Source organism: Ostrinia furnacalis, unplaced genomic scaffold (genome assembly GCF_004193835.3).
Source record: "Ostrinia furnacalis isolate ACB-3 unplaced genomic scaffold, ASM419383v2 OfSCF0866, whole genome shotgun sequence".
Classification (NCBI taxonomy): Eukaryota; Metazoa; Arthropoda; class Insecta; order Lepidoptera; family Crambidae; genus Ostrinia; species Ostrinia furnacalis.
The window spans coordinates 76501-100664 of NW_021131105.1; the positions used below are offsets into that span (position 1 = coordinate 76501).

The 24164-nt window shown below is 39.4% G+C and overlaps 1 protein-coding gene across 1 annotated transcript in view; it reads right to left on the reverse strand.

Annotated features, from left to right (window-relative positions):
- LOC114350314 (tribbles homolog 2) overlaps positions 1-18186 on the reverse strand; it is a 37472-nt gene extending 19286 nt beyond the window's left edge. Inside the window, exons 1-3 of the mRNA XM_028301067.1 lie at positions 17964-18186; positions 17417-17803; positions 11725-12014 (exon numbers count right to left, since the gene is read on the reverse strand). Coding sequence (XP_028156868.1) covers positions 11725-12014; positions 17417-17710 — 584 coding nt within the window. The 5' untranslated portion in view covers positions 17711-17803; positions 17964-18186. The remainder of the gene's footprint in view (positions 1-11724; positions 12015-17416; positions 17804-17963) is intronic.
- Positions 18187-24164: the final 5978 nt, after the last annotated feature.

Below are 24164 nucleotides of genomic sequence, written 5' to 3' on the forward strand. Positions count from 1 at the left end.
AGCTAGTGAACTCGCTTACACGACTTAGGTTTGATCTTCGTGACCGACTACAAACCTGTCTCTGGTCGCGGTCAATTTCATGACATTGTCTGCAGACTCGGGTCGTTCAACGCTTCGCACTGTCTTACAATCTGATTGGATTTATGCATTTATTATTTCTATTTAGATGGTGGAACTGATATAGCTCTTCTAGCTAATGGATCAGGCAAAAGTCAGACATTCGAGTCATGAGGAATGACTCTACATTGTGTCATTTGTAGAGTCACTTATTTCCCAACATTGTGAATAAGATCTGCCTTAGTTCACAAGTTTTTGTTTATTTATTAATACTAAGGATAATAATTATCAATTTGGCAAACAATAAATCAAAATGCAAAGCATGTTACGTCAACATGGTATTGTTTGTCCTGTCGTTACGCAACGCGACCGCGAACTGAGGTCGCGTACGTTCTCATATTTATTATACGTATTCTTCAATATCTAACTCGGCGCGAGGCCAGAAACACGAAAAGAGTAACGTTTCGCAACCCGAACCAATGTCACTGCAAGACCCCGTTCACACTGATCAATTTCGAGCTACAAACATAAGAATAAACAAGAATATCGACGACAAACCTTCCACAAACACGACATTTATTACAAATCCTTGGGCTTGACCTTTCCGTCTTACACGTCGCTGCTGCTAAGCACATTTTACGTCGACATTTCTTTTGTTTTGGCTATTCAATGAGAAGTTGTCAAGTTTTGGTAATGTAAGCATTCAGACAACAAAGTTTTCGAGTAAATGGGAAACACTCAAAGGACTTGCGTTGTGCTTGCGACACAGCCCGATGAATGTCAAGCCCGGCAAATGCAAACTTGACGTTCCTTTTTGTTCGGATCGTGTATAATGATCACGTGAACCATTTTGGCAAGTTTGTGGTTGTCGGTCCGTGTTGTAACGTTGGCTGTGTGCAACGCCGCGGCTGCGCTTGCGTCATTTCCTCTTGCTGACCATGAACTGAGTTACGTCAGCGTTGTTTCGGTACGAGATTAGGATGCGCCTACACTTCGGGCGTATCTAGAGGACAATCGCCTCTAGTCCCACACCGCTTCCTCTTCGCATCTAAATGGCACTCGAGTTGTTTGCGCGCCCGCTCTCAGGCTAGGGGGGAATGCCTGACCGAGGTGAGGCGGACCCACGAGCAACTATAATACTGCAACTGCACGGAGCTGCAACTCGGCCATACTATGCAGTTGGCGATCGTAAAAATATGCAAGCAAATGTTGTTTTACTTTAGTCCCCTTGACACGAATCTAAAAATATTCAATGCAACTCAGACTTATTCGTACAGTAAGCGATTTATAGCCCGTATTAAAATAAAACCTGGAATTAGAATCATGTTTGTTTTGAGTTTTAAAAATATTGTTTTGAGTAAATTAAATAAATTATTTATGAGAAGCTGAATACAATGTTTGGTCGTGTCAGCATGCAGGAGTAAACAAAAGAAAACGACAATGTTAATTATTTGGAGATTTTGAGCAGTGACATCAGTTAGTAACCAACTAATTACCAAGTTAACCTCGTTAATCTGTTTAGGTAAATTCCAGAACACGTTATTTGAGGATGTAATGAACAAAGATAAAAAGGTAAATAAGTAGTTCAGAAAACACAAAAACGATTACTTTGAGGAAATTTTAAAACATTCATGTGAACAACAATGTGAGCAATGACATTCCAATTCATTCCATTCAACATGCTGCTTATCCATCTACTAACCACATTATTGTAATTGTAAAACGTACCTACTTCATCGAATTTAAATTGGAAGTCAATTAATTAAGATTCAGTTACAACATAGGTATCGAAAAACTCGATTCCGACAACAAAAGCAGGAAATTGCTGATATGACAAACAACCATAACGTGACTAAGCTTAGTATCCATTGTCATTATGGAATAAGACCGATGGACTGCCTAACGCTAAATGTGGTGGGTGTGGAAATGTTAAATTCAATACGACTGCAGGGATGCGCAGACGCGTCTGACGGGTATTTTTAGTGTCGTGTCGGAGGCAGATTGAGGGTTAATCGTAATTCTGGCCACTGTCCGACCGGTTTTCTTTTGCTTTTTGTGGACGCGCGACGCGGCCGCGAGGTAAACGCTCGACGCAAAGTGAAATTCGCAAGCAGTAAGCAAGACTAGGGCTGTCGAGCCGAACCAAGATGAAATATAATATCGAACGAAAGTATTAATTTCAATATTCTATTTCAGGAACGAGTGGGCGCCCACCTCCGTTTTCGTGAAGGCCGTCTTTTAAGGGAATATTTCCCGGTAAGAGATTATATTTGACTACCACCTCCGCAGCCGAATATTTTACGGGCGAGCACGTAGGAGGACATTTTATTAAACCAGTTCCAGAATAAGGATGATTCGTAATTGGGCGCTGCTTACGTTCCTGCGGTCAAAGAAGTTTGTTAGAATTGGGGCGAACGGCTGGGAACAAAGGGGATGTTTAACGTAATACCGCCCACTCGATAACACAGAACCGTGAGTGTCGTGATATAAATAGACCCGAACCCACGTAAAAGCCTGAAGCGAGCGAAACTTGTCTACGAATATGAAATTTTGTTGAACTCCGAGATGAAACAGGTAAAGGATACCAGTTAGGAGTAAGGTTAGATTAATAAAACCTAGATAGATAGTCAGTGCACGAAAGGTGAGGCAGATTTTAGTAAGCCAGAATGGCTTACTCGTAAACGTCACATGAACTGTCAAAGTGAAAAATTGGTAAACACGTCTGACGACTTTTAATTAATTAAGACGGTTTGTGCTGTGAAAGGGTGTCTAAATACATCAAAAAAACTAAAGAAAGTGACCAGTGTTACATTTCATAAGTAAGTACTACGATTCGACGCGTATTTTGCTTGAATTTGGCTTTCAAAAATTAAATACGGGAATGATACCAGTAACAAGAAAATTTATTTCCCAATTGTTCGCCGTACAAATACACTTCCTTTTTTATGAAATCGAGACTTTTCAGTCGATTTATCTTATTGTAATTAGGTAGGTACTTTGAATTCAATAAATAAGTAAGTACATGGTGCGTTTTGTTTTTGTTAGTTATAAAATAATTAAAAACGTATTAAAAATTTCCCTACTTTCAGGAAAATCGCCTTCACTGTCTACACTCCCCAACAAAATTGACACTAATGACATAAGATTTTTGCCTCACTCTTGACGAAGCGTTTGTATGAAGACTATCCATCTAGGTTTTATTAATCTAAGGGAGTAAGAACATCGCGAGATTTACGACTTAGATCGGAAGCTCGGTCACTCCCCCGTACCATAAAACTCAACACCAAACTCTTCCATGAAACGTCGACGATCGACTTCTTTGAATAACTCTCAATATTTTTATTGAGGACTCGTTTTTTTGCATGCACAAACACAAAACGTTGGCGAGTCTTACTTTTTTTGTTGCTCTTGTTTTTATTTGTGCGAACCACGAAGTGTAAACAGAGCTTGGCAATTAATGGATACAGGTTTTGTAGCTTTTACAGTAAACCTTCGAAATGATTTAAAAAAAAGAGCAGGAGATTGTCTTTTACTGCGTCTTTTAGTACTATAATTACCAATATATTTTGGTGTCCCTTAACAACGCTCTTAAAATACGGCACGTCAAAAGGCTGTTTAGCTTTTTCATTAAGGGCTATTTTGGGGTACAGTAAAAATAGTTGCTATGGGGTTCGGGGGTATCGACCCGATAGAATTTCCTATGATTCATCCCACACCCTCCATTGTTGTGTCCCTCTGATTTTATTTAACCCTCTGGATGACGTCATCGGATGGTAGGTATGACGCATGCACTTGCAGCGAATGGAATTCTTCACATGAACCTCTGATTCATTGTACTTTGAACGGTGGGGTTTATTTTTATGACAGGAGAAATTGCTGACCGCAAAACTGATGTTTAAGTTTAAAGCTCCTCCAATATGTTTTGAGTTATTTGGATGAAATGTGTGTGTCATCGAACTTTTTTCGGAAAAAGTTGAGCGAGATTTAAAATAAACAGTAGCCGTCCAGTAACTTGATATCAATTAAAATGTATCGTCGAGTTATCAGTTTAGCGTTAGTTGTGTTGTTTACGGCGGGTGGTTTTCGGCGGTCAGTGACCTTCGCGTCGCGGATGCAGCGCCGAGCGCGACTCGCGACTCGCGACCGACGCCCGAGGCAGGTTTTAAAATGCAATAAAAATAAGTGCACGAGAAAATAAAATCCCCTCGCTACAGGAGCTTACTAGTTGTTGCCAGGCGAAGAGCGGAGATCACAACTCGCGCGGAACTGTAAGCCACAGTGTAAAATGGAATTGTTTAAACTTTAAGCGGCGTGTGTCGGCGGTCAGTGATTCCTCGTTCTCCGTGAGCGGCCAAGCGGGACGCTTTGGAGGGCGCAATTACGCGTCGTCTCGTCCCTATCTAATTGCTGGCACGTGCATATTTTTTCCTCGCGGGGCAATGTGAACGCTCTCCCATCTGAGGGATAAGGTCGCGTGCGCGACGGGTGTAAATGCTTTTTGCGAGAGTGTTTAATGAGCGTGGCTTATGCTCTAGACCTCGCAGCTAAGGCTGAGCCGGTTCGACTTGCCTTTATTCGCTGTGCACGGCGTCTTCAGTCACGAATGCAATGACTCACACGCTGATATCATGACATGACACTAGCAAACCGTTGTTTTCCATGAGACTGGAGGCGAGTCAGCCAAGGTTTGCAGGAATTAAATGTCCACTGAATAATAAATTGAAAGGACAAAGCGTTCGAGGAAAGGACGACTAGCCTTAAATGGATTGTTTTGATTGTGGACAAGACCAGCGTTAAATTAAACAAGAAATGACACTGCGATTATCTGATTGTCCAAGGAAAATCGCCTGATAAGGCAAGGTGTGATTGAAATAATTTCTGGAAGTAGTAGTAAATTAATATAATTTAGATGTTTTTGAAATAAGAGAGGTATTGATGCAGGCAAACGGAGCGTGTCACAACACATGGGCGTCGTATCGGCGGATAAGTGCGCTGTTACGCAAATCCGCAGATATGTCGGCGCGAGCGCGGGCGCGCCGCTTGCACAAGGTTTCGCAGACCTTTGTTTTACGCAACCCGATCGATTTAATAGCTAGTCGTGCGTTTTCTCAGCTGTGTACCCGACTGCGGAATTAACTAACCCTAAATTGGGTAACTGCATCGTTTAAAGTTACCTAAAATTCGTCTTCTATTATGATGATTCAACAAAGGTCAGGAAGGAAGAGGCGGAATGCGAGATTCTATCGGATTTCTTAACAATAACCTGTTGTCATGTGCCCCCGTTTTCGGAAGGTGGACGTAAACATAAACCCATTATCGCTTCAGGCTGGCTTCTGTAACAATCGGATTTACTTTGTTGAAGACACCTATGTCCGGATTCGCCACGCGGAATGACGCCTTTGCTTTGTGTGCATCTGTATTCATGTGTAGACAACAATCGGAGAGCATTGCACTACGCTCACCTACGTCCGGTAGCCGCGTCCGGTCTTTTCGTACCACCAAAAAAGGTGCGAACATACTTTATTTATAGTCGTGACGAATGCTTGCGTCGTTCACAGGCGATTCATATATTTTCAGAATGAGGGAGAAGTGTAGGTGTTATGAATGAGAATGAAAGCATTTTGGGCCGTTTCCCGACTCACCGTTTTGTAATGGAACAAAGGAGTAAATTAAATTAGTGAGGTAAAAGAATGGTATGTTTTTATTGGTGTTAGGAGTATCGGTCTGTTCCGCACGAGCGACGAGGCGGCACCGCGCGGCCGGCGTCGGCGGCAGCACGACATTGGCACAGTTGCGCGACCTCAACACCACGCGATCGAGGTCGCGAATAAACGCCCCAAAACGAGATACACCTCAGTCGGATTCCCGCACACTTGAATCACTCTTTATAAGCGACCCGTGCGCCATCATTTATCTAATTCAAGCGGCCACACCCGCGCGCGAAAAATACCAACCACGTGCCAACAACGCACTGCGAAACATACACCCAATTTCCAATGGTTCATTGCAAAATCCTGACAATAACTCCCTTGATGATTCAGCTGCACCAAGTTATACAACAGAAACTGAGACACACGGCGGATTACTGTGTAAATACATGGCTGTAATGTAGCTCGTCTTGCACCACGGCTTTGGCAATTCGGTTTCAAAACGTTTTCAAAATACGCGCAGGCGCTCAGGTAGACTGCTGATCGACCGCTGCTGCGATATTGGCGACTGCCTCCGGCGATGTTTAAGAGCACGACATTGCGTGCCGTTTATGAAATAGTGGCAGAGCAGTTGCGCGTGAGTGGTATCCCGGGTTAATTCGGTTCTAAATGAGGTTCACATTTAGAAGGAAATGTGGCAGCCGGTGGCCGGGTCGGTATGCGCCGCGGCGGCGTCTGCCGGGTGGCGAGTCGTCGTCTATCGCGGACCAATTTGGCACATCCGCTGGCAGACGCCAGCGCAGGACCGTAAATATCCCGTCCCGTTAACCCCGCAAAGCGTTTGCATCGTCATAAATATTTCGCACTGAAACAAGATCCGGCTTGAATATTCCTATTAGACCATCTAACTGGTTTGTACAAATAACCATGTTTACCGAGCAAGATTCCAAGATCACGGACATAGATGTGCTCAAGTTCTGGTATACCGTACTGCCGTATACTGTAAATATCCGATTGCGCAATCAAAAGCCGTCGTTTGAGACGCATTCGATCATCCGATCCGGCTCTAACACCGTATTACGCAAAAACTCTGGTTTTGTTTTGTTACCTGGAAAGCCTCGCTGCGGCTTCGGGTATTATTATTTTAGCTCGGATTGGGCGGGATGGGTCTGAACAATGCAACGACAATTTTATACCTGAGATTGTTTACAAAGGATTCGTAGTATCTACAAGTGACTACGCTCGCGGGCACCGCTCTGTCTGGTGTGCACCTCAGTAATTTTAGGCTTATCCATTGTAAAAGCGAGCGTAACAAATTAATTTTGGAGATCCATCCATCGTGGACAATGGACAGTTTTTGGCTAAGCACATTTCCGCCTCGTAGTATCCTGTCGCGTCCAAATTAAGGATGCATTATTCGGACAACGATAGTTTGTGTTCAAACATCCGGCTTTCCTCGGGAAGTCGGGTACGTCACCGACTAAATATTGTAAATCACGTTTACATCGCGTATACAAATACAATTTGAAAGGCGAGTTACCTGGAATGGATGGTTACATCATTTTATGAAGCGGAAGAGGTTTTATTAAAAATGTTTTATGGGATAGACAGTTGTGCATGCATCATGTTCTGGCAGGGTGTTAAGAGCGGACTACCTGCGTTATCGGCTAAATCAACCTCGATTTCCTCCCCCAAGGTCTGAGCCCGGATACATCGCCCGAGATTTCTCTTGATAGTTTCTAGTTTCACATGATGCTCATTTGTATCTCGCTTTATACAGCACATGACAACAGTGAAAGTAGATTCCGTTTCTGAACAGCGATTAACGTTCGAATTCCGCCAGGCCACCGACGGAAATTTAACCCAGTTCTATTGAAGAGGTCATTAGAAATGCTTATGACTTGCACTTTTGTAGTCTTTTGGTGACTAATTCGGTAAATTGGCATCCATATCATTTCACGTTTTACATTTTTATTTTACAAATAGGTAACTAGACATACCGTCTAGCCTTTGTGAAATACGGGACAAGAACATTTTCATCGCAAAAGACAAGAAAAACTGCAAGCTAGCGTTGAGAATATCCACTTCAAAGCGTCAAAGAGAGTACGGAATCAATATTAATGTTCTTGTTTACCTTTGAGTCGGGACGTCGGCATCGCGAGATGTCGAGGCGTCTCGCCGGATGACTCGAATTTATAATCAGGGGGTGCCTTTATCCCGCGACCCGGGACGTGTGAACGGAGGTCGAAGGGCGCGGCACTTGCTCAGATTGCACCTTAGCGAACAATTGACAGACCATTCTCACGACTGCTAAGAACAGCTGTATGAAGAAGTGACCACTGTGACATGTGGATGGTCATTAGAATTTATTAGGGCTGGACAAGGTCAGCTGTCCATTTATGCAAATGAGGGATTGTCTGAATCATCTGAATAATCGTGGCTTGTATCATAAAAAATACTATGGGAAAGTTGATAGAACAGATGTTATTAGCGAAGTTCGCCAGACTCGATGAATGCTAGAGCAGATGCTTGACCCAAAGACGAACGTCCGTTAGTATCTTGAAACAAAAAGTGACATTTCCGTTCCTATCTGCGTCAACACATGGCCAAATGGAAACGCAGCTGCAATATCCGCGATATCCCGTTAATTTAATGGTCAGGCGGATGATCAATCCGGTCGAACTGTTCTCACTTTGTTGTTTCAACTTTACATGCGACATGAATTTCCCATTTTGCCTTCCCAACAGATGGCTGACTGCGGTAAAAGTTTGTCTTTTACCAGGAGTTCAGAGTTTCTGTGTAATAACCAAATGTAAAACATTCCACCTTTGAGCGGCAACTTTGGAAAAGGCTTCTCAAGTCGTGGCTGCTTGCTCTGCTATTACGTAAAGGGTAAAGCAAAAGTTTTTACATTTGAGGCACGGTCGCGGTACTCCCCGTTTCGCATCGCGTACAGACGCTTTTGACAACATTCGCTTTGATGATGCGACGTCGAAAGGAGTATTAAATTTTACCTTTTTTTCTGTCTGTCCACTCCATCCGAAAAGCGAACTGAATTAAAACGCTGTGTAAAACGCACACACGAATTTCATTTATGGAGTGTCTGCGAAGTTTATGGATACATATTGCTGGGTAATTTTAAAGTTATGTATGTCGGCGGGTGCTATTGCGGCGGTGTCAAAGCCATGTTCGGATTCGCAATACGAATATCACCAGGGACGAGTGTCTCGACAAAGGTCAAAGAAACTATTACACTAAGTCAAGCCCCGAATTGTGTGGAGGCGTACAGAAATGTCTCGGCGGGAACGTGAGGATAACCCAATACACAAAAGGATGGTTGTTGCCCCGACCCGTGGGCGAATGGCCGCATATTTAAATTTTTATAAAAAACATATCAATCTCGGGACAGTAAGTAGGTGGGATTAAAAAGGATTGTTTGATCCAAACATTGTTTAGTTTTTTAAATTAAAAATTGCCTAAAGAAACACTTTTGAAAGGATCAATTGGAATACGGGCAGGTGAATAGAATTTAATATGGTGTTTAAGGAATGTGGTGGATGATTCACGAGTGAAGGGGTGCATGTAATAATGTTTTGGTTATCTTTTTAGGGGATAATCAGAATCACCTGATCGTATAAGGGTTCGCAGGTACCCGCATGAATAGCATAGGGGGGGCATTTCACGCGAAGCGGACAGCGAAAATCAAGTCAGGTTTTGGATTTTGTTCATATTTGGATTAAATGTACTGCTATATAATCTGAATAGATGTGCATCATTATATTTTTTTTATGAAGCTTAGTTTATTTTTTATGAGAGTTCAAAAAATTGGTAAAATTTTAGGAACAGATTTTTCTGAAGCTATTACTGCTATTATTACATTTGATTAAAAACAAACTGACTATTGGACTTTTGAGAATAAATAACTGTGTTTCTTACTATTTACTACAAATTTGAAATTTCTTTTTTGTTCACATAGAAAACCGGAAGTAAAGTTTTAAAACCGAATTTTACAAAACTTCGGTATTTTTAATTTTTTTTATTTTTATTTTAAAACATACCTAGTAGTCTATAAATAACGTGTGTAAAGTTGTAGAATGGAGTCTGTATTGGTTTTTGATTTAGACGCAGTACAGTGCGAGCGCGCCGCAATGAGCGTCATACTGGCTATCGACATTTGGCTACTGTATAAAAATTATTTGTTCGAAAACAACTGAAACGTTAATATTGTTGCATGCATACTCTTAAACAATTATAATTTTGACTCGGCGAACTTCGTACCGTCTAACAGACAATGATTGTTGGCATTGAGATGGTATTACGTCGCAGACCACCCACAACTTATTGGATAATACTATTAAAACATTACCCTTCTTTTTGGGTAGTCGGGATATGTTAGTCCGGGGTGCCAGTTAACTTCATGCCAAATTTCATTAAAATCTGTTCAGCCGTTCTTTGTTTTATACATAAAACAAAGTCGTGTTAGTTACACGATTTATAAGTCAAGAACGGTTCGGCAGATTTTGATGAAATTTGATATGGAGGTAGCGAGCCAACTACCTAAAAAAGAAGAATTATGTTTTTAGTGTATTATTCAATAAGATGTGATGTGGGTAGTCCGCGACGTAATACGCACCATCTCAATGCCAACAATCATTGTCTGTTAGACGGTACGAAGTTCGCCGAGTCAAAATTATAATTGTTTAAGAGTATGCATGCAACAATATTAACGTTTCAGTTGTTTTCGAACAAATAATTTTTATACAGTAGCCAAATGTCGATAGCCAGTATGACGCTCATTGCGGCGCGCTCGCACTGTACTGCGTCTAAATCAAAAACCAATACAGACTCCATTCTACAACTTTACACACGTTATTTATAGACTACTAGGTATATTTTAAAATAAAAATAAAAAAAATTAAAAATACAGAAGTTTTGTAAAATTCGATTTTAAAACTTTACTTCCGGTTTTCTATGTGAACAAAAAAGAAATTTCAAATTTGTAGTAAATAGTAAGAAACACAGTTATTTATTCTCAAAAGTTCAATAGTCAGTTTGTTTTTAATCAAATGTAATAATAGCAGTAATAGCTTCAGAAAAATCTGTTCCTAAAATTTTACCAATTTTTTGAACGCTCATAAAAAATAAACTAAGCTTCATAAAAAAATTATAATGATGCACATCCATTCAGGTCATATAGCAGTACATTTAATCCAAATATGAACAAAATCCAAAACCTGACTTGATTTTCGCTGTCCGCTTCGCGTGAAATGCCCCAGGGGTGAGCGAGGAGCGCATACGCGGTCTCCTCGTGGCCGGTGCGCAAGCGCAGTCGGCCCCTTGACCCCAATGCGGCGCAGTATTGTACGCAGCAATGACACCGTTCGCCTTGAGCCGCAAGCACTGCCGGAGATATTCGCAACAATGGAGGCCAGATAACATTTCAAAAGTTTGAAAATCCGCTGGTTCTTATCGACCGTAAATAATTATTAAATTCTTCGATTAATTATTCATGACTCGACTTCAATGTTTAGTAGGATTCTAATAAAATTGCTGGCGCCGCGTCGATACCGGTGACAATACGTAGTTTATTGGGAACGATAACTGCCATTATTGAAGCGACACGTACTGCTTGTGAATTATCATAATGAATGAGTCGATAGCCGTTTTATCGTATTCGTGCGGGCGTTATTGATTCACGAAAGGAAACAGCGCGCTACTAAAAAGTTTACTTCCGTTACTTCTGTGCACTTTTTGTCGTCAAAACTTTTCTCACGATCGACCTCTAAAGTGGGCGTCGATATAAAAAATGTGGAGGAAGCAATCTATCGATCAGAGTTCGGTCGATTGCAGCCTATCAGTTGCTAAGGAAGCGTTGCGTCAATCGTTTAATTGACAAAAGTCGACCGCGTCCGAGCGCTAGGTCGCGGTAAACCGTGGCCTATGCCGTGGCTTTAGATCTAGCATAATGGGACAAGTTTTTTAAATAGTAGTGAAACATGCATCAAAAGTCAAAACTCACCTCTGGGGATCAGCGAACACGAACTTCCTCAGTTTGAGATCACGTAGAACGATTCCTTGCTCATGACAAGCGGCCACAGTTTCTGCCATTTGTCTGAACAGCCTCCGGGCTTCGTGTTCCCGTAGCCTTTTCCGCGCCCTCACATACGAGTGGAGGTCGGAGTGCGATCGAGGGAATATTAGGTACACCCTCTTGTCGCCGACTAGAACTTCGTGGATGGGGTTGACGTGCGGGTGGCCATCGAGCCGATAGTGTGCTTGGAGTAAGCTACTGCAGTCTCGTGACACCACCTAAGGAAACACACAACATGTTACTTTCTTTGCCTGTTTCATAATATCTTCTATGACACATTCATCAGACAGTTACAGATATAAATCTTCATCTCAAAAGGTCGAACATTCAAAATAGCTTCAAGCTCAGTCAAAAGGATTATTCCAAAGTGATATTCGTTTAAAAGGGTAACTCTAACGTGAATAACAAGATTTCAAAGACTCTTGACTAGTGAATAGACCCTTTGCCAATAAAAGGTGGTTTGATATTGCGTCGTAGAAACGTAACGTCTACAACGGATTTAAATCTGCACATTCGTATGAGTATAGGTACTACTACTACATACATCTTTCTTAGCCCTTCAGACAAATGTTAATAATAATTCGAAGTTAAAATTAGGGTAAAATGGCTCGTATTATGAACTAGACTTCAAAATCAAGTCTGTGATTGCTCTAAATACTGAAATTCTACTAATCGAAGGCTTGAATTTGATTTGAATTTTGAGTGTCGTTTCAAGGTAGGTACCGTACGGGTACGGGTACATAGAGCAGTTAGTTTTAGTCACAGTCTATTTTCTATCGAGCAATGTCAACGACTCCATGGACGTAAATTCCAAATCTGATTTCCCGACTCACGAATGATGAATCACGTCGCGTGCTTCGAGCCATTTCTTTTTCACTCTTTGTCGTATAAATAGTTGGACGATATTTTCAGTACATTCTTCACTCTACTAGACACACAGACGCGTATTTCCAGTTCAGAATATTATTATTTGGCATGAATCGAAAATAAACATGACCCATTTAACGTGGTGGTTGCGAAAAAACAACTTATCAATAAGAAATTTGCGGTGTTGGTGTAGCACTTGATAATATTTGGCTGCGAATATGCTTTACAGGAGCTAACCTACATTACTGTTATCGATATTTACTCAATCACTAGATGTTGCAAAATATTTACTGGCTTGATATTCTAGGCAGTTTGTACTCTTGATAATCTAACTAACATTATTGAGCATGTTAGAAATCTAATCAACACGCATAAACGGCTATTGTTTAAAGTGTAGAGTAGTTCGCCCAAATACAGGTTTTACCTATTGAATTTGAACAAACGGACATGGTTATATCGAAACCATCATCATTATGCACATAATGTGACGCTCATTGTCTTCAACCCACTTTAAAGCCTCCGTTCGCTACGCCTCAAGCAATGCCACATCGAAGTTTACTGTACAACTTGACTCGATTGTTTGCAGATTGATTGCAGTAAGTACCCCTACTCTTCTTCCATCGCGTAAACTCGCCGAATTCCAACTGTATGTCTGGGTCTGTTAAGGTTATTGGTAAGACCGGTCGCATTGAGGCAGCGATGAATGGCGAGCGCGTTCTTTGAAGCGCTCACTGTGATATTTAGTGGGGGCACGGCATAAGAGGGGGGGCCCTCTAGCCTCGCTGTGACATTCGGCGATCGGCACGTTATCAACTCGTCTATTTCACAATGTCAATGAGAAGGTCACTACTATTTTCGGGGCGATCAAAGGCGGCCACGTGTGACGAGCTATCATAATGCTCACAGAATTTTTGAGTCCGTTTTTTTTAATTGAGTGATGAGCTCTTAAACGAGTTGCGTAGCAGTTACAGTGTGTGTGTATGTAACGTAAAGTAACAAATGTGTCTGCAAGAGTCGGTGTTGTAAATACGCTCCGCGGCGTTTAGCAATGATAACGTTGCCACACTTAACCTTGCCAGGTTCTCACGAGGGAAGTGCCTATTCTGTGCCTTGACAATACCCGTATAGGCCTTTGTTAGCACTAGAACTATGTGTTGCCTAAATTTAATGGCCACGAAAATTTAGTAAGGATGTTTGAAATAACGAGTTTCCGATGTTGCTGAGTCGGTGTCGTTGGTGATTCACAAACGCTAATAAGGATAGGTCGGTGGTCGTTGTCTGAGTAATTTAGACTGGCTGACCGTTGACGAATGTGTGCCACAGGTTTGTACGAGTTGTATGACACACGTGGAGATGGTTAAGTTGAAACGTGTCGACTGATTAAAGCGTTATTACCGTTAATAGCGGGTATTGTTAGCGATCGGTTGCGAAAGGTACACATGACATTGTAAAAACTGCGATGGCTTTGGCCTACAAGTGCGCTCTCGCGCAAGACCATGACATATAAAGTGTGACATCGGAGTTCCACACTGATGCTGTGAACAATACGTATTTATGAAAAACGACAATTACAATTTTAATTGTTTAAACAGCTAATAATGATGGCAATGACAAAGGCACAAAGTTGAGCCGCTGATAAATCAAATAGGCCACAAAAGACAATGCCGGAAATTGGCGTCTTTTTTTTTCGCGCGGCCATCGACCAAACCTTGTTTTTTGATTACAAAATAGTATAATAAAACAAACTTACTATGACATGTACACCTCTAAACTCAGTCTGAACTGAGTTACGAGCATTAGAAGTTTGATAATTTTCATACTAGATTTGCTTTTTGCGCGCAAGTTTTGTAAGAAATTGCAACAAAATAGTGACATTGTATGTGTAAACAAACAATATCATCCATTATAGGCTCCAGACATCAGTATGCAGCAGAATCAGCGCAATAAAAAAATAGCGCAATATTTTGTTGCAATTTCTTACAAAACTTGCGCGCAAAAAGCAAATCTAGTATGAAAATTATCAAACTTCTAATGCTCGTAACTCAGTTCAGACTGAGTTTAGAGGTATACATGCCATAGTAAGTTTGGTTTATTACACTATTTTGTAATCAAAAAACAAAGTTTGGTCGATGGCCGCGCGAAAAAAAAAAGACGCCACCTTCCATACAAAATCTGGCATTGCCATTTGAGCTCGGTCACGTCATGTTCGATACTTTCAGCGTAGTTTTAATGAGAGATGAAACAGGGTGGATAAAAATCACGATTTTTTTATTTTAATCAAAAAAATCAGATTTTTTTAAAAAAATCACGATTTTTTTGATTAATTTGATTTTTTTGATTTTTATTAGGTTCTGCGATCATTTCTTTAGTTTTTCTTACGGAATACATTTTTATTTACGTAGAATTGATGTATGGAGCAGGAAACACCGCCAAAAAAAATTAATTATGTAGTTATTTGAAAAATCGCAAATGTGATTATATGGAAAAATTAAATTTTTCAGATTCTCCATACAAAACGACAATTTCATACATTAACACCTAATATTAACATTGTTTTCGAACATTACAGTTGATTAATATTAACTCCCAGCCTTTCATTAAGTCCATTTTCGGTCATTGATTTAAATCAATGATTTTTATTAAAAAAATCATGTAATAAAAATCGTGATTTAAATCATGATTTAAATCAACTTGATTTAAATCATGCAACCCTGGAGATGAATAATTTTAATTACGCTGTCAATATTTGAAGTCAAGATAAAATCGCAATAAATTATTCAGGGTGTGAATTCTCAAGTCAAAGTTGAACATTAGTTTCGAATGTCAATTGGTAAATTGCAATGAAAGGGACACCATGTGGGCATATTATTTGGACTCGGCTTATCTCCGCATGGGGTCCCGATCCCGTGGGATAAAGGCCCAAAGGGAACCCTTTAAACTGCTAGATATCGTATGAAACTTGTAGTAGACTGAAACTAAGTTGCACTATTGAATACAATTCATAGGAAATAAATTTAAGATAATATAAGTAATGGAATTTTGTTTTGCGTCAATTCTGAAGAACAATGGTTAAAATACAAAGAGAAAAGTTTAAATAATGCGCAGTGAAATTAAAATTAGTTTTATCACTGATAGAATTTTATCACAGGAAACGTGGATTGTACTTGGATAAAGTCTTATTACGTGGTTTTATGATAAGCATTTGCGTAGGTAGGTATTACGAGTGCAAATTCACCAAAGGTTGCATGTGTTGAACTTAGATCTACATGTTTGAGATTATAACTGACGCCATTTTAATAGCTGAACAAACAAAGGTCAAGAATGAGATGATGATCTCGAGCGAGATGCGGAAGACGTGTTTCTAATTTCATCAAGGAAAACAAAATGCTATCGCGTAATCACGTGATCAAGACGTTTTTAACTGTAGGTTCTTTCCCTGTACGTAACTTTTGTGACGATCGCGATCGTCACTTGTTATGTCGAGATGAATGTTTGCTCTGCGTTTAATATGACACCTATTAGGTATGTTGTGTCAAAAGGCGTCACGTTTTGTGGCAATTAACAAATGGACCATAGGTCGGGACGAGATTACGCACTGTATCAATCAAACAAAGCTACGCAACGCTGTTGAAACCAACATTGCGCCATGACACGTTATTATCCTCGTCGTGTCGCGAGCCATGATAGATCATTCGCTTTGACAATGGATTTAAAACATTACAAGCGGTTTATAAATGAAACACACACAAATGTTTTGTCAAATATTGAAATGTAGCCGGCAAAAGCAAATTGGATTGGTAGATTTGTGGATTAGCGGTACTTTGATATTGATCTGATAAATATCTTTTTTTTGCATTGTTTTACTTGGCATCATTTATTTGACTAACATTCGCTTTTCCTCTATTTTCTTCTTATCGTGACTTAACTGTGCCTTTCTACGTTACTATTAATAGCTTTTAATGCCGGACAAAACAATAAAATGACTATTAACTGGTTACTACTATGAGCGATGTTTTCAATAGAGTCTATCTCTTGTAATGATTACAAAACTTATAAATTACCTATTGGAAAAATTACCTACTTGTTTCTGTGCCATATTGCATGGAAATAATTAATTTATAGAAAACATAGCCTGAACTGCACCTAACTTAGATCGTAGGTAACCTACCTACCTACCTACAATCGATTGCTCAGTTAGTTAGCAGTTGACATCACTTATTCTGGTAGGTACGTTCATTTATCAAGAATTCAATTTCTAAGAATAAATCTTATAGGTGTTCGCCGACTTAATAATGATGTTTATGTAAAGGTAACAGGAAAATAGCCTACACTTTTTGTGGTGGACCACAGGTATTTATCTCTACGGTCTACCAATTGACATTGAATACACAATGATATTAAGTTTAAACAGTTATCAGGTATTGACGCGCAGGTTAGCACGTAATGAGTGCTATGCAAATCGCTATGATATTGCACGAGCGGTCTAGCTAGCGACGACTATCAACGTTGAACTATAGCCAACCTACATCATTTAAACTATCGTCACTTGTTTTCCTTACTTTATCTTAGCTACAGCGAATCGTGCGCAATTTCGTGAAATAGGTATTTTGGGAAATACCTCCAAGATAAGTTGCATTGTTTCCTTGGCTCGTAGGTACATAGTAAGTTACCTACGCACTACGATGTGACATCCTACGCGGAAGACAGAGGTCTGACGTTAATGTAAACAGATAAAATAGATAGGTACACTCACTTTGCAAACGTATTCCTCTTGTGTGCGCACGTCCACACAGCGGCAAAGCGAGGAGCCCTCGACCTGTTCCAGTAGTAGGTATTTTTCAGCCACTAGCGCTGCCTGGAACTGGTGTTGGGGGGGCGCAGGGCTGGTGGGCGCCGGGCTCGAGGGCGACGCCGACAACCGGTCCGCCAACACCGGCGAGTGCGCCCGCTCCTCCGCCTTGCTGTGCTCCCCATCCCCCGCCACCGGCACCGTCACCGCCGGCTTGCTCAGGCGCAGCGGCGACAACAAAGACGATCCCGGATCCATCACAACACACACACTGTCACGGCACGAAACACTAAAGTCCACACACACAAAACACTTAAAACAAATGAGGAACTATGATGAGATGAACATGATCTGCAACAACAAAAAACCGATTAGAAACTCCCAACTTGACCGTGTTGTGTTTGCAAATTTATTGCGAACGTAGTTACAAAATTTAAAACGAAACTACTACGAGACAATCGACGATTTAGTAACGTTTTTAGTAAGGGGAAATTACGAATGAAGTACGAACCTTGAAATGATTCGCCCTGAGTGGATATCGTACCAAAATTTGACTGTCCGTGGCGGCGAGTGCGTCGCTATATTGCGTAAGGAATTACAGGAAGTGTTTCCGAGTAATTCGAACACGGATAGACAGGCCAATATTTTGGGCCGGTGTCCGCTCGGGTTGTTGTAAAACTAAACGAACACGCGACCGACTCTCACTAACGCCATTGCGAGACTGAGCCTCGGCCGGCAAGCGATCCAACGTCCAATGTCGACACAGCGTCAGCTTGCGTAGTACGCGAGACTACGCCATGCGTTTTGCAAACACAGCGACAGCATTATATCCGTCTCTTTCTTTGTTACACAAACGGCGTTGGAAAGACAAGGAACGACTGTGACCATTCATTTACGTTTGGCAATGCAAAATGTCAACAAATTGGTTTTTCAATATGCAATTTTTTCATAATTCAACACAGTGAAATATTGAAGTGCCTACTAGATTGGAATTGAGATTTTCAAAAACAATGAAAATTGAAACGGCTAATGAAACTACGTTCAAGGTAAAGGCTGCGTGTGGTTAAGGCTCTGTTATTATTTTACTCGACTAATCTCGACATTGCATTTTGTAAGCATATTTTTTTATACATATTATATTAATGTTGATCCAGGTTTTTAACCATAGTTTAAATAATTATTTATTATTTAGAGAAATAGTTACACACACTTTGTTAAACGAGTCATAAGTAGGTAGCTAATTATTTATTAAATTAAGGTTTATTTCACCTCTCATAACACAAGGAAGCGAAGTAGAAGGGCCTTAGGTAAGTATCTATTATCTAATCACTGTAGATTTAAATTAAATTGGCAATTTAGACAAAATTAATTAAAAGCACGTACCTACCTACCTACCCAGTTATTATTTACCTACAACTACATAGCTAGTTGGAAATTGACTAAGTATGACCACAACAATGACGTAGTGAACTGGGCGTCACGTCCATCATCGCGTAGCACCGCTAGATTGTGTGGTGTGCGCTTTGCAAAGGAGTCCCCTGTTCGATTCTCGGTCGTAACAGGGGCATCATACTGGTAGAAAACTGATTTTTATAAATGAAATATCTAATAGTCGGTTCACTTTTGTCAGGAGATGTAGACAGGTAGAAATAGAAGTAGGCCTACCTACCTAAAATATTTTTTATAGCTTGTGTAATGAAAAAGCAACCATATTTATAATGTATAAATAGTACCTACTTCTACATACATACACACATAAAAATTCATTCATGACGTCTATTCTCAAATGCGTGGGAGGGCAGGGTCGACGTTTTAGGGTCTCCCTAACCCCCCTAACCCCCTTTACCTTTGAAGGGTAACATTAATTAATTCAGACATTCGACTCGCGATACGAGTGGCAACATCTCGAGTTGAAGTGCTATCGATTGATATTTGATATTGCAATACGAGTCTTGCTCTTGCTCTTGGCTACGATGAAAGGACCTGCCAAAAGCTCTAATATCAATACCTACATAATCTAGATTACTGAAAAGGCACGTTGAATATTGAATCGAAATTATATTATCAATCATAGGTCGGTATTATTATTATAAAAAAAAAACAATCATAAATGGATGTAAAAGAATGATGACGATGATGTTTATTAAACATCAAAATAAACTGCGTTTAAAATAACCGTCTTTAAAAATTAAACTGACTCCAAAAAGTAGGTATTAAAAAGTAGAAAAATAATTACGTTATTTATTTCATTAGGACAATTATATGACCATTATTGATATTCTTGAAGTCGACTTCCTAGGTAGGTAGGAGGTAGGTACGGTACGGTAAACCTTTGTAACCGAGTGGTTCCAGTTGCGATACTGCCTATGAGTTTATTTTCAGGGCAAGATTTCTAAAAAATATTAAAAATGTCTGAAACTAAACTGAAAATGTTAAGGCCGTACGAAGTTCGCCGGGACTGATAAAATGATAAACAAAAGTGGCGCTATTTTGCGTCATCATCATACGAGTAACTCTAACAAACACGCGTTAGTTCCTGGTTTACGATCTATTAACTTACCCAACAAAATACAGTGGTTTTGTTTATAATTATCATAAATTATCACGACAACACGAGCAATCACGTGAACGTTGACATCTGAACTGGAAAATCATTCTGGTTCGAGTCTTCATTAAATTATTTAAATTGCGCAACTATTTTTTTCTATTGTGCAAGTTTCTGCAGTACCTATGGCCACTAGATAAGTCACTTAGGAACTGTGGCTCAGCACTGCGCTATTTCAAAATTGCGCTATAACGCAAACAATGGGACTGTAGTTTATAAATATCACAAACCGCGTGCGCTATAGTTACCTTTGATTCCTTCTAATTATAAAAAAAATGCGCTAACTCATTTTAAAGGCCTCCCTCTAGGTGGACCGACGATCTGGTGAAGGTCGCGGGAGGTGCCTGGATGCGAGCGGCGCAGGACCGATCTTTGTGGAAATCCTTGGGGGAGGCCTTTGTCCAGCAGTGGACGTCTTTCGGCTGAAACGAACGAACGAACTCATTTTAAAGATGTGAGTCAAGATTGACTGAGTTGGCGCAATTTCCACTGGTAACTGTACCTATGACTGCGATGCCCCATTGTTCTGAACTGCAATGACGAAGGCAATGAATGACGAGTGACGAGTTTGATGACGAAGCAAGCAGCCTCTACCTTTGCGCTTTGTCGGCTCGCTCAGTCACGTAGGCCAATAGATGTGAAGTGATTGCATACAGATAAAATAAATTATGAAATAAACCCTATATTTGTTGTAATTAATATACATAAGTAGGTATTATGTTTTTCCAATTTGATTTTTTACACGCGGTGATGGTGGCAACTGGCAGTGCAGAATTTTTAGAAACTTATCTACCATCTTCATTTTCTTTTTCTTTTTTTCAGTCATTGTTGACCTCATTTTGTAAGTCTGTCCCAAATGAGAGTTGGCTGTTAGCTGTGATCATGATACCTAAGTAAAAATAGCTGGCACGAATCCATCCATTAATTACCTTCATTATTTTACTTGTTACTAGTTAAGTAAAGTCAACAAAAAAGTTGCATTCACGTTAAAGTTGCGTTTTTCATAATATGATTACATCCATGAAAACAATCCACTTCAAATATTACATAATAAATACTTTTCAGTTGAAACTTCTCGTAATAACATTGACTATGTAAGCAAAGCAATTATTTATAGTTAACTCATATTTCAGTAAATAATTTATGAATAACTCTGAATATTTCACTTATGCATTGCAGGAAAAAATATTGCGTTGCCATTATTCGAGGAAGTTTAAAATAAAGAGGAAATTCTGAGTTACCTTGTCTATTTCACAATTTAAATCCAATATTACTATGAACTCAATTCCTTAGAAGGATTCTCGTGGTCTCATAGACACACTCATCTAATAGGTACCTAATAACTAGTATTATATTATCTGTGCTAATACCTAAGTAAGGTCAAAAAAGGTTTTTAATCTCCATTGACGCTTTAGCAAGGCTAAAAATACAAACAGTAGAATCAATGTCTCAATGTAAGATGGACATGCGATTGCGCCATACTAAAAATGTTTGCTTAGTAATTTGGTGATTCAGAGGTGGACGATGCACCGAAGGACTCCTTTTTGTTCCCGAAGATTAGTCAGGATGAAGCGGCAGGACAGAGTGCATTCCCGATTTGTGAGACATCGTTTGACCCATTTTATTTTTTGTTTTTTTATTCTTCAAAAAGACGAAATGGTTTTATTTAACTAAAATACAGATAGGCAGTAACGCGTATTGGCTTATTGTTTTAGATACCAAATTTTAAACAATGTCCGTGTCAAGCAGAAATTGTACGGGGCCAAAACCGCGCGAAGCAGCTATTTAATAATAGTAAATAGGTACTTATTTACTATTCGTACCTTTAATATTGTTACATTGCCTGAATGTAATATAAAGTGCATTGTTATCGAATGTTCCCATGAAACTGATAAAAACCCGACAATCATGTAAGTTGGCACTTGGCGCCAACAATTTCCCCAAACGGCAAAAAAGTAGAGGCAAATTAGTGTATTTCCCCAGTTTAATTACCAAGTTAAATAATGGATCAGTTGTTTTCACGGATGTAGTAAACAAATGGCGCTGGCTGTGGAAAAACTACAGGATTCGAGTTAATAGGTGTGCAGTCATCTTAATTGCTTTGCTTTATCAATAGCAATCGATGGAACTTGAATGATCGTGCAATATTGTGTTATCTGTGGGAATTACTCGACTGCGTCATTGCATGGTTAATTTACAAAAAATATTGGAAAATTACGAACTCTCATAAGGTAAACGGCTACTAGTTCGTGATAGTACGTAAGTTCGTAAGTTTTTTTTCTAGCTCAAATAATAAGGAAATGGAATATTATTTATAAAAATTCTTCATCACTACAAAAACTCTATTCTTTAAGCTATCTAAAAAACCAAGTACCAACATTGAGGCGCCAAAAATGAGAGCAATACGAAGCTTCAAACTCTCAGAGAGCCAAAAACAGCCGTGGGGCGTGCAAAGGTTGCTCTCACCGTAAGATTAGCACTCCAACTTCTTAAGCTTATAGAAAGGCGAAGGAACGTCCATTTGAATAAAACTTATAATAGTGGTTTCATGTGTTCCTTGACAATTGATTTGGCTTGGAAAAAAGTTATAAGAAAACGTAGAATTCTTTTAAAATTGCGATTAATTGACTCACGAAATAGCGTACATATTATTTTTCGGGTGTCCCCTATTTCGTGACACTACCGAATCAAGGATATTATGGATAACGTTTTGATGCTTGGTTTTTAAATAATTATTTATGATAATTGAAATGTAAGTTATGAAACAAATAATGCAATTATTTAAGTTTCTCATGACCTAAATTCGGTATATGTTTCGTTCACTAGAATTTATATGACACGAGTTTGAAGTTCACATAAATGACCAATTTTAAGATAAATTAGCACAAGTACTACCAACCTAATTTTGGTTTTAATTCGATTTGTTTCATTTATCTTTGTTTATTTGTTTTGTATATGAGATAGATAATAGTTAATTAACACAATTTGACAATAATCCATGAATTTTACTTGGGGAATTTGGAATAATCAGTATCACGAAACAAGAAACCGTATTATTGTTACTTTTTTTCCAAGTTCGTGATATATAAATGTATAGTGTTAGGTACTTTTATGACACAAACCATCAAAGAAATCGATTTTTTTTTTAGTTTTTAATACTTACCTACCTAAGAAATTAATTAATTACTTACTTTTTATTATGAGTCATTGGCGTATCTGAAGNAATTAATTACTTACTTTTTATTATGAGTCATTGGCGTATCTGAAGTTATTTTCAGGGGGGGGGGGGGCTACCCTCACTTGAAGCAGCTCCAGGGGGGGGATTAGGGGGAAAGGGGGGTTAGCCCCCCCTCACATTTCTAATGGCTTGTATAAATATTTTCACATACTTATCGGTCAGAAATAACAAATCAAAATTGTATGGGTACGAGGGGGGGGGGGGAAGTCCTCCCCACATTTGTAATGGTTATATAAATATTTTCACATATTGTTAGAATTAACAAATCAAAATTTTATACGTAGGTACGTAGGTACCTAGCTAGACTCACATTATTTCTCATACATAAAATATTTCAGGTAAGTAACATCGTCAATTTCACACAATACATTTATTCTAAATTTATATTATCGTTTTTAAATTTATTAAACCCTTAATCATTATTAAAATATCCTAACTCGATGCATAAAACCTTATCCCGAAATAGGGGACATGAGTTCACGAACTTAGAAACAGAGCAAAATTTTATCACGAAACAGGATCCAAACAAGAGGTCCGCAGAACAATTCATATTAAAAAAAGTTCAAACTATATAGCTATAATTTATGTATTAAGTTACTGTCAAAAGACCAAAGTTTAGCATACAAAAGCTTTCAAACTGATATCATGCTTGGTTATTTTTAAATAAAATGTTAAAGTCGTAAGAGCCTTAATATACCGAAGTAGGGGGCACTTACCTTACTCTACATTTTTGGACTTTATATCTCTTGTAGAAAAGTCCCTGCGTAGTTCCATTTAATACTGAATTTATGAAACTGCGTTACTTATGACTCGACACGTTACGTCTATGGACGTAGGTTTATAGCCAGTCTTGATGATAAAGATAGCTT